The 21,401-nt window shown below is 33.5% G+C and overlaps 1 protein-coding gene across 1 annotated transcript in view; it reads right to left on the minus strand.

Moving 5' to 3' along the window:
• Nucleotides 1–21,401, minus strand: part of LOC136842629 (uncharacterized) — a 1,039,791-nt gene that overhangs the window by 295,664 nt on the left and 722,726 nt on the right. Inside the window, exon 8 of the mRNA XM_067110244.1 lies at nucleotides 10,135–10,271. Coding sequence (XP_066966345.1) covers nucleotides 10,135–10,271 — 137 coding nt within the window. The remainder of the gene's footprint in view (nucleotides 1–10,134; nucleotides 10,272–21,401) is intronic.

Genomic DNA, 21,401 nt, shown 5'->3' on the forward strand with positions numbered 1-21,401 from the left:
ATTTTCAAAATCGATTTTTTTTCAAAACAGTGTATCAACAGGAACCTTGCTTGTATCGCAGAAACTCGTCCTGACTTTAACACACTCAAAGGCAGAAACTGAAAGGATCTTTTCATTAATGGCAGATACAGAGGCAAAAATAGGGAGAGTATAGACCCTCTTGTCATCTAAATCGTTATTAATTACTAATTTTAATAGCAAAAACAAAAGCTGAAACTATCTTGGTATTGCTAAAGGAAACTTGTAAAAGGTTCATAGTAGTTCATAACTAACACATGTAAGACCCAAAAGTAAAACTAATTACGTTTCATTCTTTGTTTAGATTTTTAGAATATGTTGGACTATAATATATTTTTATTTTTTGCATTTGCAAAATCATTGTTTTATTTGTGCATAACTGGATACAAGTTAAAAAACAAATGAACGTTTTTTGTTATATGATAAAAAATGCTTTAATTTGATATCTGGTTTTCCGTTCTTTATGGTGTATTTGTTGTCGAAAAGTAAGCAATTGTAGAAAATTTGTACTCAACATAGATTTTATAGAGCCTGCAAACCAAATGTCAAAGGAAAGGTTTCTGAATTCATGATCCACTGGAAATGTGAAGTCTTGTTCCCTGAAAATACAAAACTGTTGCCTTTCTGTTTTTTTTTTTTCCTCCGAGTAATGTAATATAAGCTGTTGAACGAAAGGCTATGCAAAATTGTTATTAAGCTCTTAGACCAAAAAGCTGACAGGATATTAAGATCTTGTATGACAATGCAGAATACATTTCACTTGATGAGATATCAGTAAACTTATGAGCTTCTCAGGGATGGGGAGAGCCTTGAAGCTACGTTGGTGAAGAGCTTAAATATGAAGGCATTAAAAACGCTAGAAATTTAATTACAAAGCTCTTGGCTCTTGGAGGGCTCGAGAATTCAAAGACTGTCAAGGGACGTGAGTGTTCTTGAAAATTAAGGGGTTACGTAGCTCATTTGAGAGGGTCCTGATGCATAGAAGCTGAACGAGTTTAGGTCTCCCGGACTGGAGGATTAGAGTGTTGAAATGTGAAGGATAACGGAGTTCCTGACATTGGAACCGTTAAGTGTAAGTCTTTGAACTAAGTGACATACAGGGGCTCTTTTAATCTGAGAAAATACCCAACCCTTGAAACCATTTGTTGGTTTTTTCTTGTTGTAATATTGGCTGAAGTTAGTCTCATAAACTCGGTTTTATTAGATCAAAATAACTTAAAGTAAAGGCGGATCTGGAACGAAGTTCGTTCTGATATTACATGAGATGGTTTTTCTGTATGTCAATACTAATTATACGAATGTGAATTTATTCATACACTTGTCTTTAACTGGTACAGTCTTATATCTGTAGTGCATAGAATCCGGATGAGTAGAATATACTGTGTATCAGACCCTCTAAGGCAATATTTCAGAAATAAAAGGCTCTCGTTTTACCGACAGTGCATTTCATTGTGAAATTCTATCTGTCTGTTTCTCTAATTAACCGTAACACAAGTGCATGTTAATATATATTCAATAAAGGGGAAATTGATCAGAGATGGAGTAGAGCAAGAAGAGAACAGTATTTTGCTAAGGACTTTTTGTATTAGTGTTTTAATGGTTGACATTAAAATGTTCTTTCGTCGAAATCTCTACAGCTAGGATTTTTAAGTTACACATCATTATCATTCATGACCACATTCAGAAGTAGCTTTCGCCTAAATGGTTGTTGTGCTTGTTATTGGTTTCGGAATTCATTTGCATAGTGGTTTTAACCAAACTTCAGTGAGTTTTTTTTTATATCTTTTGGTGGGGTGTGACTGACTCCGCCCACAAGTTCGGGAAAAGGTTATCTTTTCCATCCATGGCTTTTTTGAGTTACTTGGATATTTTGAGAATGAATAAACAGGTTCTCATGAAAACATCCACGCCGCCATGAAAATCAACTCATTTGTGTTTGTCACGAATATCTAATTAAGGAGGTGAAATCTTCCTAGTAATTACTAGAGGACAATACTAATAGCGTTACTTGGTGGGGATATGCTTTCTGCTACTTCTCGTCAGCATTATTATTATATACTGATGCAGATAGGTGGATCTTTTCTTCAAATGACCCATATCTTATATATTTCTTTGCTATACATTGGTAAATATTTATATAGACCCGTAGCATGCTCTCCAACTCAAACTGCTTGCAGTAGCACTGCTTAATCTAGTTTGTGAATTGGAATGTTTGCCTTAGAAAGCAAAAGCAGAAAGCAAAAGCACTCACTAGATCATTCGATCAGTTGGCGAGTAAATTGTAGATGTTGACAAGCTGAGAAGAGCGTTTAGGCTGAATGTACTCTTTTGATAATACATCAGTAGTATTTGCTGTAACTGACTCCAAAACTGGTCGTTGCTGCATTATTGGTGAATAGATACGCCATTCACGGAATTATAAATATGTATCTCTCAGTTTCCTTTCTGTCTGACTTATCTGTGATAACGAAAAGCTTTTTTTTTTTTTTATTTATTTTACGCACATTTTACCTATGTGTAAAAACTTCCAGGGCGACAAGAGAGCAAAAGCTAAAAGGAGAGAGAAGAAAAAGTTAAACTTGAGATTATTTATATTCTCTAACTTGAAAACATGATGGGTCCTCCTATGGTATGTTTCATGTTTTTCTAAAGTGTATTTTTAACACAATAGGTTTAACAAGTTCTTTTCATTTGTTCTGTGGGCTGTGGTAATTATTAGGGAAATAAGTGTGCCCCCACGACTTAATTACTCTAAAATGACTAATTTGGAATTTCCTCTTCTTTCCGAATAACCAATGCCCTCCATAAGCTAACGTTATTTGATGTTACTTTCATCCAACAATAACCTGAATTTCGGAACAATTTAGAAATGCAATGCGTCTTAATCTGTAAATACTGCAGTAAATGTTTCCATTGTGTATGATAATGCTCTGAAATTTTAGCATCTTCAAACAGAAAGATTCGATGCTAGTAGCGCTCTGTTTAGAAATCTCGAGTACAAATACCAAAATGTTTTTCCATATTTGTACATACAAAAAGAGGATACAAATGGAGGAACAGAATAAACGAAATGTGTCCTAATTAAGATGGTTCTTTGGTTCAGAGATGGCATCATTAACTTCTCTTTTCTTCTTCTTCCTTGTCCCTAATTTAACGCTATTCACCAAGAGGGAGAAGGGGAGGAAAAGAGGTGGGTGAGAGAGAGAGAGAGAGAGAGAGAGGGACAGAGAGAGAGTAGGGGTCCTTGACCCAGTTCCCCTCTTTGCCTGTATAGGCTCATTATCCTTGATGATGATGATGATGTGTTTTTTGTTTTTGTTTTTGTTGTCATTGCTAGTTGCTAGGCTTTGGACTTGCCTTGATGTTTTTTTGTCGATACTTTAATTTGGTTTGTAATTGGATTTGTTGTTCTTATACTAAAGAAGTTCCGTTGTAATACTTTTGCCACGCTGTATTTGCATTTTATATATATACAGTATATATATATATATATATATATATATATATATATATATATATATATATAAATATATATATATATATATATATATATATATATATATATATATATATATATATATATATACACACACATGTATATGTATATATATACAGTATATAATATATATATAATATATGTTTGCATACATATGAATATATATTTATATACATATAAATGTATATACCTTTTTGTTCGTTTTATATGCTATCAAATGAGTAGTTTTATGGACAGCTTCACCACCCCAGGAGATTAAGGATGAGCCACCCAGCGGTGCTTGCAGGTTAAAACTGGGTTAACATTTTAGGAGGCTCTCGTGTTTGAGAGATCTTGACTTTCCTTTGCTATCAATGGGCAGGCAAGGAGGCCTCTCGGCCGTCTGACACATGCTCCCTTCTCTCAAGTTTAAGTGAAGGAGTAACTCATTCTGCAAATGCCTCGCCATTTTGTTTTACATTTTTGAACGTGGCAGCTTTTGCTTATTTCTGTAAACATTTGTCTATTTCTTTAGTCGTATGTCTAGTATTTTCGATTGTATTTTATGAGGTTTTTCGCAGTCTTTATTCTCTTTCTATCGCCAATGAGTATTCAGTTCTTTGAAAGTTTACTTCGCTACAGTAAATAAAGGTCTATTTGTTTGTTTCATTTGAGTGTAACATTATGTAGTACACACACTTACGCAGTTGAAGATCAAGGGGAAGGTCACCCCTGGGATTAGGAAAAGGAAACAACAGATGTTGGGAGGAATATACACATTATATACGTGTGTGTATATGTATATATATATATATATATATATATATATATATATATATATATATACAGTATATGTATGCATGTATGTATACATATCCGAGTGTAGCTGTTATCTCCTTAGTGCATCGGTACTTGATGAAGATGACTGTATGACTTCGAAACATTTAATGGAAATTAAAGCGTTCCGTCTTATTGAGGCCTAGCACGAGTAGTAGAAATATATACTGTATACTTAGTGAAGTTGTGTGGCTATTTGTGTGAGTATATATATATATATATATATATATATATATATATATATATTTATATATATATATACATACATACATACATACACGCCGTATATTTATATACTAGATTTACGAAGAGGGACATAGATGGGTTTCAGTAACCTAACACAAACGAAACAAATGAAGATTCCACTGCAATGTCTTGAATGGTTTGTGGAGATAATGACGTTTCCTAACATCAAAATTTATCCGAATATTTGAGTCACCTCCGACCATGCGCTAGAGGGAATTATTATTATTATTATTATTATTATTATTATTATTATTATTATTATTATTATTATTATTATTATTATTATTATTATTATTATACAGTTCAAGCTGCAACTACAATTGGAAAAGCAGAATTCTACAAGCCTCAGTGCAGAAAGTGAAATTGAGAAGTGAAGAATAAACTGGATGAAAAATAATGAAGAAAACAGATAAGATGAATAAAAAAGTAAATTTAAAAAGGCAATTAACAAGTAAACTAATAGGTGTCATTCCGTTTAGCTTGTTTAACATAAAAACCTTTGTATCTAGTTGGAACTTCTGGAGTTGCAACGATTCAGCTACAGGATTAGGAAAATCATTCTACAGCTTGGTCGCAATAGGGATAAAACTTTATTGTGTTGACCCTTGTATGGGGTTTATAGTGATAATGAAGAAAATCGCGTCCTTTTGTCTCTTGAATGTATCCATTTAGTTGTTATTTTTCATTTTCAGGGTTAATTTTTGTTTCCTTTAATGATGAGGGCTCTTAGATTACTAGGATGGAATAAAACAGGTTAAACACTAACTAGTTTTCACAGTACTCTAAAGTAGGATATATAAGATTGAAAGAAATACTGTGTAACTGATACCTCTATGATATACCTGGTGACTCTGACCAATAATGTTGTAGGCAACATACAGATCTATTAATGAATTATCCTCCTATTCAAGAAAAATGCTCTTCGCTAGCTGATTGATCCCGTAGGGGGGTAGCGCCGTCAGCGCACCTCTTGCTGTGTACTGTAAGCATTACTGAAGGTTCGTTGCAGCGTCCCTTTGCCCCCTAGCTGCAACCTTTCATTACTCTTTCTGTACCTCCATTCATATTATCTTTCTTCTATCTCGCTATCCACTCACTCTTAACAAATATTTCATAGTGCAGCTGCGAGGTTTTCCTCCTGTTACATCTTTGAGACCTTTCTACTCTCAATTTCCTTTCCTGCGCTGAATTACCCCGTGGGTCCTAGTGCTTGGCCTTTGGCCTAAACTCTATTCAGTTCAACTAGCTGATTGACTGCCCCAGTCTTGGGGATCTTAGAAGTCGATGATAACTCTCCAAGACTTGTCTGTGGGGATTCATTTCTGAAGATAATCTTTTGAACATAATTTGTCATCATGTTGTTTATTTACTTTCTATGCTTTTGAACTGGTTGTTTCATTTAATTATTTATTTCTAACAAAAGGCGATGGTGTCAATGACGTTTGATATCTCGACACTAGAGAACTTCAGATCAATCAGTCAATCTCCTAAGGTAATAATTTACGTTACACGCGGAAGAGTTTCTTCACTATGCAACTTTAATAATTTTTGTTGCTTACTTATTTTTCATCGGTTTTGACTCTGCACTTTATTACTTTTAAAGCTGGCTAATAACTCCTTGGGAATTATAACCAGTGAGCATAATTATATTATCTCTTACAGTTGTTTATTGAACTTAGTGTGAAAATTTTTCATTAACAGCGTTGCGAGCGGATATTAGCTCGTCACTGAGTTAATATCTAGAAACAAAGTTGCTAATATAAATGTAAGATTAAATGCTAAATACAAAAATTCTTATATATATATATATATATATATATATATATATATATATATATATATATATAGAGCTAAGTACTTCTTTTCAATAATATTTCCATATTGCATGAAAAATTGTTGAGTCATAATAATGATCGTCTTCGATGACATTGGCAGTAGCAACGCAATCTTAAAATACAAATAACTCGAGCAGTTGAATGAATTATTAGTCTTACAGATTATACGTTACTTAAAAATGAGCTTCAGAACTCTCTATGGGCCTTAAAAACTTTGGTTGGTTAGGTTGCTCAGTATCCCTTCATTTCAGTGTGGTAGTGGGAAGTGGTTATTTTAAGCGTCCTGATTTATTGCTGAAATCGAGATGTGCACAGATGACTATTGTTGCTTTTTATCATTTCATTTATTGGTGTTGGATGCGAAAGTGCCTTTAAGGATACTTTCCTTTCCGAGCTTAGCTTATAGTTTTTTTTCTTATAATACTTATAACAATAGAAATAGTAGTTATCAACAAATTTCGCTAGATTCTTTATCGTTCTCTGACAAAGTCTTCTATTCTCAGGTGTTGCAGTTTGCTAGATTGCATAAACATCTCTCATTACTTTAATTAAATTAAGTGCATTCATGATTGTGGAAAGTAAATTAGAATATGATTGCAACATTGTAAAGTTATTTTTTTTAAATCTCATTAACCAAAGTTTCATTACGTCATGAAAGGGAGCTAGTAACTTACATGAACTCTCGTTGTCATTGGCTAATTTATCACAAACATTTCCCATTTGCAATTCTTTTTAGAAGAATCCACCATTTACCAGGATTCTCCAGCCTTACGTCAACATTTTAATGTCCTTCTTGATTTATTTCGTACGTCATTCATGATTTATTTCTAATGACATCCTCATTTTGTCCTATGTATTAATAGTTTATACTGAAATATAATAGGTTTTTATGGAATACATGCATTGGGTGGGAACATCTCTTGAGCAATTTATTGTGTATAAAATATCAATTAATTATCCGTGATGCTGTTCTCAGAATTATCTTTATATGAGTTTTAAAACGCAACTTTTGGTTAATAACGCTTTTGTTTTTGATACTGAGGTCGAGAGGATTTGCAGCAATGATTCTTTTTTCTGTCATTGCTGAAAAAATAAAAAATGATAAAAAATGGATCATAAAACAAGTTTCTCATGGAATTATTCGATGAAAATAGCTTTAGAAAGAGAACTGTTGTCAGAAAGGACAGAGTGGGATAAAGAATTTTGTAACCCAAACAACTTTTCACAATTTGTTTGGAGTGGCGTTTCTTAAGAGCGTTGTTTCATCACGAGAGAAAAGAGGGAACGCTCTTTTCTACTCAGTAATGATCAAAATAGCCTCGGCAGAAAAGAAAATAACGCCAACGTGGATAGGAACCTTAAATGCCCATTATCTTTTACTTTTTTTTCCTGTCAAGCATAAAACTCTGAACATATCTCGTGTGAGAATGATTTTCAGAAACTGATGTACTTATAGTTTTACTGCCTTGGAATATTTGAGAGACTAATTCTGTTTCATGAATTATTTGACCGCTCATTAATAATATTCTGGCATTTTGAAATCCCGGACTCACTGTAAAGACATGGTAAATTTTTGTCCAGAAGTTCACCGATGATCGTGGGATGACAGCAAAATAATGAAGGATGTGGAATGGATGCAAACAAAGAAACAGACGTATGTATGGCCTTGGAATAAAAAAAAAAAAAAAGGTTTTGTAGGGGTTTTAGGCTTGAAAAGATTGATGATGATGAGCAAAAGTGAAACTTAGGCAAAACAAGGAAATGATGTAGGATTAACAAGTTGCATAGGTTTGCTTGAAAATGATAGATTTTATGTGTTTTTGTATTTATTAATGGTTCTGTATACTGGCTTTTAGATACATCATCTTAAGGATTATAAGGCAGATTTAAATGTCATATTTGTCTTGAGTGCATATTTAGACATCATAACTCACAAGAGCATATAGTACTGATCGTGGAATCGTCTTGAAATTGAGGCTTTAGCTTAGTTTGAGCATCAGTTGAGATCAAGAATAGTGATGATTTCTTAGCCATCTGAAACTTAGCTTGTTGATACTGGTTTTAAGTCTCTCTGGAAATGTTTTAGAAAAGGTGATCTCTATCGCTATTAAATTGGGTTTGGACTGCATTTTAATGCTGAACTACAAAACTTGAAGGGATTCGCGACTGATTTGCAGGCTCCATAGCTATCAGCCTCCATATCCCATTAGTGTTTGCCAAAGTTAATTTTGGTTGAGAGTATCGATGCAAATCCAAGTATATTCACTGTTTCTAGATAGGGTTTCTTGTGAAATATTATTTTTAATACGTTAGTTACCATGAATCTGACTATAATTGGTCCATACCTAAATGACTAGAACCGTTAAAAAAGATTCGCGCATCACTTGCCAAAAACCGATGTAAGGTCAGTATTACAAAATAATCTCAACCTTATTGACACTGACATGAGTTTCCATTTAGAATCTGAACGTCATCTCTCTCTCTCTCTCTCTCTGCTGTTATGAGCCTTGTCTGGTACACCTTTTCAGTCTAGAAGTCAGTACCTGATACAGACCTAGACAACAATTTCTACCCAGAACATTTTAGTCTGCTCTTGATCCATCTACTGCAAACACTTAGAATGGCAAGAGCCAGCATCTCCAACGAAGGCTGATTATAAGCTAATCATGGTTTCAACAGCATCTGAACGTGAACTATTAAACCGTCTGAATATATGTTTGTCTTGTGCTCCCGATATGAATTTGGAACGAGCAATTTGAGACGGAAAATATCCTGCCATCATATCTAGCTCCGGATGCAAGTCTTCATCTGATGGAATCTCATTCAGGATGTAGTGATATGGAACTAGGCTTATTTTTGAAAATGACTGATAAAAGGAATAGTTGTCCCCTGAATATTAAAGACTTAAGGAAACCACCTGTTCGAGCAGCTTTTAAGAGCTAGTCCAGCATGATTGCTGACTTGCTGAACAATGGAGATCCCCATATCAATATCATGCCTTATTAGTGAAATCTTTTGCTCCATATGGTAATTTCCATTTTTTTCATAATTTATTTCCGTATTTTATTTCGTATTTTTGTGACTGGCAGGATTACCCTCTTTGTAGGCCGAATAGCATCATCAGATACAAAGCATATGAATATTACATGAAAACATAAGATACTTTCAGCTTATTGTTTTACTGTACCTGAGAATGGTTACACAAACACACACACACACACACACATATATATATATATATATATATATATATATATATATATATATATATATATATATATATATATATATATAATATTGATTACTTTTCGAACATCATCAACAAAAACAGAAATGTCCAGTGAGGCAATGAATCTGTCCTCCTCAACAACTTTTAAATCTTATACATATGCGGTAGGTGTGTATGTATGGATAATATATATGAACAGATATGATTTTATATGTATATATATACTTATGTATATTTATTTTTAGACATTGCTCATATGAAACTCCTAATAAATTTATTTATTTTTTCAGTTTTCTATTTTAATTTATTACGGCGTCAATAACCTAGATGTTGTGATGCCAGTTTTAGTAGCCATAATCAATCAATCAATTTCGGACATCACCTTCAGGGTAACGGAGTATCTCTTTCACAAATAAGGACGCCACTTGCTCCCAACCAAGCACACCAGAGATTATTTTGAAGGGGGGGACAAAGAATTCGTCCAAGATACTTACGCTGCGGTCATGCAGGTATCTCGTCTGGAAAAGGCCGGCGAAGAGGGCGGCTATGTTGGCGGTGTACGAAGCCACGAATATGACACTGAAGGCGCCCCACACGTTGATGAGGACCTTGTTGGGCCAAGATTTTGGTGCTGCAAGAAGGAGAAGACAACAAAAATTAGCTTCCTGAGACTAGATGAGCTGTGCCTCTTTAAGTTTTCTTACCATTGCCTTCTTTCTGTTGTACTTTAGTTTACATGTATGTTTATGAATTATATATATATATATATATATATATATATATATATATATATATATATATATTTCTATATATATATACTGTATATATATATATATATATATATATATATATATATGTATATATAATGTGTATATATATATGTATATATATTTATAAACATATATATATATATATATATATATATATATATATATATATATATATATATATATTTATATTTATCTATCTATCTATCTACTATATATATATATAATATATATATTATATATATTGTGTTCATATATATATATATATATATATATATATATATATATATATATATAATTTATATATATATATATATATATATATATATATATATATATATATATATATATATATTTATATTTATATATCTATCTATCTATCTATCTATCTATCTATCTATATAATATATATATATATATATATATATATATATATATATATATATATATATATATATATATATATATATATTTATATATATTTTTCAATAATGACTTATGCATATATGTCCGCTAATACGGAAATTAATTCTAGTAATGCTTGAAAGTGGTGATCTCTTGCTCCCTCCTCTCCAAAAACCTTAAAAATCACCGGCCCATTCATCGAAATGAACGTGATGTAATAAGCATTTTACCTTTATTAAACAATTACCGAAATGGCGTTTTTTCTCCGGCTTACACATTCTCCGAGACTAAAGCGGGATATAATGGGTCTTTCCTTTGGATAATTATAGCATGATTACGCCATTCATTGTTCAGAGCCTCGGATCGATGTGAGTTTTTAATGGCTGTGAGTCCAGTCGGTTACTTTAATACTTGCAGTACGTGCGAGAAGATGTTTAAGTTTTGCCGTTGATGTCCTGATTGATGATGGAAGGGTGTTAAAAGTTAAAGGAAAGGTTCCACATCAAGCATCAGTAAAGATTGCTTTTGCTTTTCAGTTCTCCTTTGTAATGTGTTTTACAATATTATGAAAATATTTTTCTTATTGCCAGTGTACACGGGCCGTCATAAATGCTGGCAAAATCTAAATAATTTTGTGATGGTATCGCACTGGTGATACCGTATATAAGTACAAGATAACATTACTTGTTTCAGTGTTAGTGATTGTAGGTCAAAGATGGAAACGATCAGTTACTGCTATAACAAAGTAATTTTTAATGTGTGTTTGTTATACAAAATTGGTGGTAGTATACGTTACTAGGCAAGGATAGCTTTTATAGAGCAATGACTTATTCATCATTTGAAACTTATAAATCACTAAATCTTACATTAGATTAGCTTGTTGCTAAAAATAGTATTAATTATACATAATATATTGCCAGTGATGTTTTGTTGCAAAATCCAGACTTTGTTTTTTATTTCACCTTGCTCGTTTGGGCTATAAATCTTATCTATTCGTCTTGAAAACGACACTAGAATCAACATCGAGCATGAAAACTAACTTTACACAAATTGACCAAAGGGAACTATCCCTAAGAGAAAACAAGGTCAACAAGAAATTGATGTACAATGGTCGTGGTCATTGTCCACGCAAAAACGATAGACATTATATTGGATATCGGAGGATTTTGCTTATTATTTTTCTCGCATTTAAATTAAGAAAAAAAAAATAAATATTTGTTAAGCAATTTCCATTGTGTGAAGAAAACCTGCCTTATATGTTGTTTGATGATTTTGCTCACGCATCCCTAAGAAATTCCATCTCATCTTTATCAAGACGAATATCAGGGCCAAACTCTAAAGATAGATTTTGTATAATTTCATCATAGACGAAATTAGTAATGTCATTTTAGATTTATTTTTTAAACGTATATATTACTGTGCTGTTTCTGTGATTAAAACTATGTAGTGCTCGCGAGATGTTTGTAAAAATTTATTTCCAGATGAACATGAAGGGTGATTTTGTTATATTCGTGAAACGCAGAGCTCACACTTCAATAAAAACGGACCTCGTTATATCCTTTTTCAGCCAGGTGTCTCTATGTAACATAGTGGCAGATGTCATAGCAACCGATATAAAATATTGAAGCTTGTTAATAAAAAAAATCCAATATTCATCATGGAAAGGATGACCCTAAACTCCTCCGTCGGAAGACCATATATTCTGTAAAGAGGGTTCCTAATATGTTCTATAATAAATAAAGGCTTCCTGAAAAACAAGATCACCTTATTACGCTTTCGATGATGAACCCCACAATTATCATACGAAAATAAGCAGGGCGATGGCCCCTCGCATATGAAATTTGCGGCGCTTATCCCGTAAATTTTTATTCAGTATACCTTACAGAGTACGAATTTCGTGATACTGCTTTGGAGAATAAATTCTCTCTCTCTCTCTCTCTCTCTCTCTCTCTCTCTCTCTCTCTCTCTCTCTCTCTCTCTCTCTCTCTCTCTTGTGTTTCAACTACCACTTCTGATCGGACCTCCAAAGTGACTCTGATTTTTTTGCTGGTGTAAGTACACCGACTTGTGTTGATAGTCATAAAAACTAAGCAAACAAAACTGATGTTGTGCGCCACATGTTTTAAATGGCTACAGCTTATCCTTTTTTTTTTTACTTAACTTAACTTGCTCAACAGGCCTGGGTGTCTTATGACATGAAATAAAATACTTTCGTGAACGCATATTTTAACTTCTCTAAATGATGCCTTTATTGTAGTGACCTCCCTCGAACGTTGGTTGATTATTCTTAATAACAGTCATTAAGGTTAGCGTCTTTTAATCGTATTTGTGATGAGAAATAGTCGTTCCTTTTGAAAGCATTTCTTATTGAATACTGAAAGAATGAAACTAATAGGTTGCCTTCGGCAATGTGGTTGATATTCCTATTACGAGAACTACTTGTTTGGAGTTCTTTCATTCGGAACAGAACTACGCGTGTATGCAAAGGAATAAGATATTTTTTATATAGGGGAGACGGCTATTTTCAAACCATGTTTTTTCGAGTAATTTAGATTTCAGTCACCTAAAAGATCAATATAAGTTATTAGAAACGAAAGTAAATAAGATTTACATTACAAAAGTAAGTGAAACTATCATGCCTGTGCATGTCCTTAACGAATGAAACCATTCTAAAAATTGAGTTTCAATACTTCCCTTGAAATGAAGGCGGCAGTGCCATCAGGTAGATGACTAATGTTAACGTGAGAAGTTTAGAACTTTGTGTTTCAGCCATACTGGGAATTTCTCTTGGGTAGGACTGTTTCTTTGCCGACATTTTTCTATCTTATATGGAAAAAATGGAATATCTGCTCAGGTATCTGTTCTTTTGATTTTCCAATATCGCCAGCTTTTTTTTTAAATAATACATTTGTTCGATATAGGAAAATTAAATATGAATATCCTGATTTAGATCATAATACTCCTCATCTAACTCAAAGTCTGTTCTTTATCAGCTTTAAAGTTAATTTTTCGTTTCTGCAAGTGGTAAACCGTACTCAGCCCATTAGTTTACAATTTTATTATAAATGTTGAAGTAGGCTTAAAGTTGAGTTTTCATTTTGTTCGTCAGTCATACACAGTATTAGATAATACCTTTATTCTCATATGAAGGAACTCTGTCTATTTTCGGTTGATTTCTATATCGTTACGAACTTTCTTAAAAAATTACTCTCGTTTTACAAAATGTCGCTCGAGGTATTTTCTTTTAATGTACCCTTGACGTTTCACTCCACCAGTTTTGTCACTCGCCATCATTTCGTGATTATAATTCCATCACTAAAATAGCCTTTTTGGCTCCGGTGCCTGGTCTTGAGCTCTGAATACCCCACATTCATCTAACCTTCCACCTACATTGTGTTTTAATACGTTTTGATTACTAACGAACAGCCGTAAAAAGAGGCTCTGAGTGAGTTTATAACCCTCTTTCCAATTGCACCGGCAGAGTTACTGGCCATCTGGGGTTTTCACGTTCATTATGGTAAGTGATTACGCTCGGAGGTCCCATATTTAATGACGTAGTTAATTTTCGAAGTTCGAATGGCGTGCCATTTTCTTACACCGTCTAGGACTTGGCCTTCTTGTTCCTTAAAGGTGATTTTTATACGTTTATTCTCTTAATGATATGACCTTTCAATCATATTCCTAAGAAATACTAATCGGTACCTACCCTTTGTTTCATAGTCAAGTTGTTTGATGATAATAATAATTATTATTTCAACCAGGAATTTTACTCGTTACAATATACTTAGTGGACAATTATCCACTTCTAAGTATTTTTACATCTTAGTCAAGATGTCAAAAGAAAATTAAGTATGTTTACATCTTAGTCAAGAAGTCAGAGAGGAAATGAAGTATTTTTGCATCTTTGTAAAGAAGTCAGAAAGAAAATAAATCTAATGGCCATCCTCTTCCACGCACTGTCACTTTGGATCCTCCTGATCGTTCATCGGTTTTGGTGTGATGTTCATATCCGTTAGTTTTTTGTAATCCTAATCGATTCGATGAACAAGGTTTAGATTGTGGTAAAATTCATATATATATATATATATATATATATATATATATATATATATATATATATATATATATATATATATATATATATATACATATATATATATATGTGTGTGTGTGTGTATATGTATACATACTAGCAGATGCTCCCTATCGCTTGCATTTGCTAGTCCATTCCCACACTGGTGTACGTATTGAACGTTTTGCTGATGTATGCATTGTATGTCACGCCCACTGGTTGTCTACTCCCGTATTGTTGACCCGGTAATTTTGCTTCGAGTTGTCCTGTCTGCGATATTTTGGTTATCCTTCCCTGCTCATATCAGTTGTATCCTGGATTTTTTTGGTAAGTGTTTGCTGCAAGAGCCACTGTCCATGCAAATACAATTTGGACTAAGGGCACCATACAATCCGTCCGTGAATGTTATTGTGCATAGTGATTTCATACAGATCTGGGTCTGTAGCTCGGTTGGGTATTTCTGCACAGATCACACAAATCTGTCTTCGGAATCATTTCTTCCACCTCCTGGAGAAACGCTACTGGATTATAACGTCTTCTTAAATCTTAAAGACTCCAGGATCCTGGAGCCCTCAGAATTCCCAGAAGCCTCCGGACACACACAGACGCAGAAAGTCAGCCAAAGGAAATTATATATATATATATATATATATATATATATATATATATATATATATATATATATATATATATAATAAAGAACTTGTTTGTTAGTAGTATTAAACTCTTACTATTGTTTCTGGATTATTTATAACGTACAAAGTGCTGCCATCATTCTCTTTCTTTTGAACTAATAGCAAATTCACAGAACTAGAATGAACGGTGACCTGTCATAAGATTTGGACAGATAAGAAAAAAAAAGGATACTTTTAATGTTTCATAATCTTGCAGGATCTTCAAGAAAATGCCATAAAAAGGCTTTAAGGGTAGTTTATATAATGGGTCTCTTTAAAGAGCGCTCTTTGTGCGTATCCGAGAAACTTGTGGTTTTAAGACGCTATAAATCTGGTTATATACAAAGAACGCCTTTGTTACCCTTGAGACATATATCAAGTGTGCTTATAATGTTTAAGATTTTTTTAAGTCTTTGTTGGATGTAATCTTGAAGTGGCTGGAACCTGCCCTTGTCAAAGAATTATTCATCGAGGGAGGGGACGTTTATTTTTTGCACCAATAAATAGAAGAAAGGCATTTTTTAGGCCTTCTTGAACGAATTATGATTGTAACTCATCCACATTTGTCCTGTTTCTGATTAGGTAAATTTTCTTTAATAAATCCTTGCCGGAGGAATAATATCTAACCCACTGATTGAGCTGTCAACCACCTGTATACTAAATTGCAATTGATTGGCTGAGAAAATCAAATCTAATTTTAGTCGCGTTTGTCCCGTAAGTTCTTACGACAGCACAACAAATATTTTAATGGCCACAGTTTTGTATTAAGCCGATGTAAATATTCATCTTTAATAGTCATAAGTATTTAGGATCACTTGTTAAATTATAATTCAGTTATGCAAAACCTGTATCATTTTCAGAAGATGAATTCGTCTCGCTTTCGATATCTGACAGCCTTTTTTTACTTATGCTTGACATTTATAACTCAAAAGAGCACCACAAAAGATCCTTCTTTTCTTTTATTTATGCACTGAATGGATAACAACTACTTTGTTGACCATGGACCGTTATCAAGAAAGATTGTCTTGGAACTCAAATATACCGCAATTGCCCTCGTAATTTAATACTGGTCGACGTGTTAATATCTGTTATGGGACACATTCTTTGCGGTGAGAGCCTGTGGTGCTGATTTTATATCAGAAGGAAGTGTAACGAACCCACGGTCTATCTACTAACTGAACTACGTTGCCTTCATAACAACGTAGACTTCATTGGCAATATCACTCCTTTGGGAAATTAGCATGCTTTCATGATTACGTGCTGTATTGAAGATAGCTTGTATATTAATTACGATAGCATTTGCAATAAACTGCCTTGCTGTGGATAGTTACCTAATTTTTATCATTCTGAAGTTGGGATGATGTAAATATATACTGTATGATTTAGTGGAGGTAGTATAGGCCTGCTTGATTCGGACTGTGGTTAGAATTTTTCTATTTCGTCTCTACCATACTATAATTAACTCAGCATACCTTAAGTTATATGTCAGGCATGATATGCCTTACATATGATATCATAGCGTTTTTAGAAATAACGTACGTTATGTATATTGTCATATTGTTATTAGAATAGGATAGCTCAATTGCGATATAGACACAGTATCACCTTTAATTATTTTAATATCGAGTTAAAGATAGCAAATATCATTGAAGGTGGCAATTTTTTCTAACAAAACATTACATTGAATATAGTACATTTTGCAGAATATAAAGCCCATCATGACTATGCATACTAAAGGTAATACAGTTGACTGAAGATGCGATCTACATTGGGGATAACATATTTATTAGTTAAAACGTAACATACTGAGGTCATAATGGGTTTCACAGAAGGTAATGGATCAGTTTTATTCCTCATTCCTAGTGGGTGCAGTTATTGCAAGCTGTCATGTCATAAAGAGGGTCAAAGCTGTTGCTGCTCTGAAGTCTCTCCCCTCATGAAATAACAAATTTCTCATTTCAAGTCTGGCTTTCCAGCTCATATTCGGATGGCCGTGTCAAGAGACAGAAATGATATGCAGATGAAAACTGTGATTTTTATGCTCTGTTTATCATATTATAAATAACCAACTTCCGATTTACTATTTCATTTTTGACGTTTGTTGTTTTAACTGTTCTTTAATCAGGACTCCAGGACTCCTTGCGTATTGTTTTAATGTCAGAATACAAGTGTTTTGTGTTTCGCCTCGGAAGCCAAGATGTAATCAATTTATAATCTTTCAAATAATGATCTGTTGTAAGCAGACCCTCAAAAACAACACACACACAAACATATGTATGTGTGTATGTGTATATATATATATATATATATATATATATATATATATATATATATATATATATATATATATATATATATATATATATATATATATACAATATACATATATATATATATATATATATATATATATATATATATATATATATATATATATATATATATATATATATATATATATATATTGTGTGTGGGTGTGGGTGTCACGCATTCTCTCTAATGCAACCAGGAATATGGCATTATAATAATTGCGCGCAATAACTGTAAATGATCAGTAGATAAACGAAGTTGATGGACCGAACTTTGATACTCCGCTTTCTGATCCTTCACAACAAACTTCTTTATTCTGCAAAAGCTTCCAGGCCTGCCTAAGTCTGTATGCAAACATCACGAATGTCAAAACTACTAATTTTTACAGGACAGTTGTTTTGGGGGAGAGCGAGTGATTATTGATGCCTTGTGTACCCTTTATAAGTATAGGTATTTAAAGCTTCAGCCGTCATTTGGAGTCTGAGGTTTTAAGTAGAGACGGAGAGGTACAGATGAAGCTAGTGCGAGAGAGACATACACGCAGAAAGAAAACCAGAATGAGAGAGAGAGAGAGAGAGAGAGAGAGAGAGAGAGAGAGAGAGAGAGAGAGAGAGAGAGAGAAATAATTTATATGATAATTATATGGATGCTAGTTGCCAGTGCTTTGGAATAAATTCCCAACGTTAGTATCAAAGTTGTGTAACAGTCAGTTTCATTAATTACTTTAGGTGGAGTTTGAATAAAAGATGAGCACTTCTGAGTGGACTGTTTCCTTTCCCATCTTGGGAATTAAAACTCCTTAAGCGAAATGTATACGATTTCCCAGACTTTTGTTTGTTGCTTAAATAGTGTTATAAAAAATTATATCTCTTCTGAGTAGTTTTCATCTAGCTTGGCTTTGAAGAACATTTGGTCACGATGATTCCAGAGAGCCAATGAAAGAAGTTGGTCACCGTTTATTTTCTAAGGTTCCAAACCCTTCCTTATGAGTCATACTTACAGTACAAGGCATATGGTAATCATTGAAGTTTTTCATCCAATAATTTTCGATCAGTATTGCGTAAGAATTATTCAGTATACACCAAAGACGATCAGATATTTTGTTCAGTGTTAATAATGGCGCTAAAATTTTGATCGACTTTTGGTTCCATAATATTTACACTTCGTTAGTTACCTTTCAGTTATTTCCATGTTGCATTAACAAGTAGCTATTGTTTTGTTTATTAAGCTCAGCGTCAATCAAGTATATGACCTGGCAGACCAAGATTACGTCGCATATGCTCCAATCAGTGAAGGGACACACATGAAATTGTTGCAACGTTTCCTTTCTGAACACGTACAAAAAGCGCTTCCCCAAAATTTTAGAATAAATACAGGTAACAAAATCATCCTTAGCATAATAGTCAGCAATAAAAAGATTCTTATTTAAGTCAAACAGGCTTTACCCTCAAGTAAATGCGTGAAGTTGTTTATTTCTTAACGTATTTAGGTGATACTAATAACACGATCTGTAAAATTGATTCTACTTCATATTAATATGTACTTTTCCATTACCAGTGTTGTGTTATGGCCTTAACTTTTGCATCTTTGACAAAATTCCTAAGAACATGCTGAAATTCATATTGCAATGGTATGGGATGAAACTTAGACCTTACTACTTCAGCTAAAAGGTAGGTTTCTCTGTTGCCTCATTTGATTATATCTAAAGCTCATACTCATTCTGGTCGGGAAATTTACATATTATATATATATATAATATATATATATATATATATATATATATATATATATATATATATATATTTTTTTTTTTTTTCATATCAAAGAGAGACCCATGCACAAGTAATTCTAATACGTCGCAGGATAGGCCTTACTCGTCTGACACATGGGCACTTAATGAGCAGCCCACATGGCCCAGCTCCCGAGTGCTCAGAGTGCAGGGTGATAATAATGTTCAGATAAGTGTTATGCGAGTGTCCAAAGTATGACCAGCAGTGACTGTCAACTTTTAGAAATAAATCAATGGAGGAAATTTTGTCAGAATCTTTTACATTTTCAGTCATTCCGATTTTAATGTTCGTGAGGAACTGTAATTTAATTAATAAAATATAAAAATAAGTAAATAATAAAAGCACGAGAACCCTTATAGCATTTGTTGAATTTAAAAAAAAAGCGAAATTTTAAAATATTACTTGACTTATATTCTGAATTTTAGTATACCTTTTTACCTTGCATGTAAGGAAACATGAGTAAATGTATTTATTGTATGTATGTACTACAGTATGAGAGCATGTGCCTATGTGCAGTTTTTAATTTCATTTTAATTTGTTCGTCGTACTGAACGACCTACTGGGTCCTAGTGTTTGGCCTGGCCTAGACCTGGTATTTCAATCTAATACTTCGGGCCAGCCCTGTGAGAGCTGAAAGTCACCTCAGTGGTCTGGTAAAACTACTTTAATAATAATAATAATAATAATAATAATAATAGTAATAATAATAATAATAATAATAATAATAATAATATATACTATTACTAATATATACTGTTCGACCTCTCTTCTTTGATCTAGTAGAAGTATAACAAAAAAAAAAAAAGGGAAGCACCAAAAAGCTTCCTCTGTGTACAACAGTGCGGGAGGGAAGCCAACCGTCTTAAGAGGATTATAAGTTTAGTTTAGGGACCTATCCAACAGGGTAGGTTTTACTAGGGCCACCCATAGTTAGGGTATACCTTACGCTTCCTTTTCCATAAAAACTTCATACTGGCGAGTTTTTGTTATCTTTCAGGCTACCCGCAGGCTATGAAGGGGGAGTTGTTTACAAACAACTACCTACGCACTCGACCCAGGTCAGCAGTCCAGCGGTCACGAGCAGTGAGAGCTTAAGTAGTGTCTCTCTCTCTCTCTCTCTCTCTCTCTCTCTCTCTCTCTCTCTCTCTCTCTCTCTCTCTCTCTCACCCTTCCCCTTGTCTTTCTAGCTTTTGTGGAACCAATGAGGATTGATTCAACAGACCCCAGGCGTCAGATGCAAGTAAGCATAATTGAGCTACCGTAAGGTAAGTCTAAAGATGACAGTTACTTGCAGTTCTCCCTTTAGATCTTCAACTTAATTTCTGTTTCAAGTTTCTCAGTTATCAATCACTGACTAAGGGAATCCTAGTGAAACCATATCCCATTTATGAAATCAATTATATGACGTACAATTAGCATTGCCTAGTGAGATTGCATAAAGTATCCTCCATAGTGTTAACATAATATTCTTGATTTAAGATACACCCCTTGCAGTAATTAAGGATAAGTCTGGAATCCAAGTATTATCTAGGTACATCTCTGTAAGAATCAAGCACGCCTTGGAACCTGGTCATGCCCCTGTTTGGAGAAGGAATAGCCATAATATACCCGAGAACTGCTTATAAGAGCGTTACGAGAGCTTCTCAACTGTTGCATCACATCCTAACAGAGGGGGAATTATTGTGTCCGAAGGGACAAAGTTGTAGCTGTTATTGGCTCCTCTAAGATTATTTTATTTTCATC

This window comes from Macrobrachium rosenbergii, chromosome 10, assembly GCF_040412425.1.
Source record: "Macrobrachium rosenbergii isolate ZJJX-2024 chromosome 10, ASM4041242v1, whole genome shotgun sequence".
NCBI classification, from domain to species: Eukaryota; Metazoa; Arthropoda; class Malacostraca; order Decapoda; family Palaemonidae; genus Macrobrachium; species Macrobrachium rosenbergii.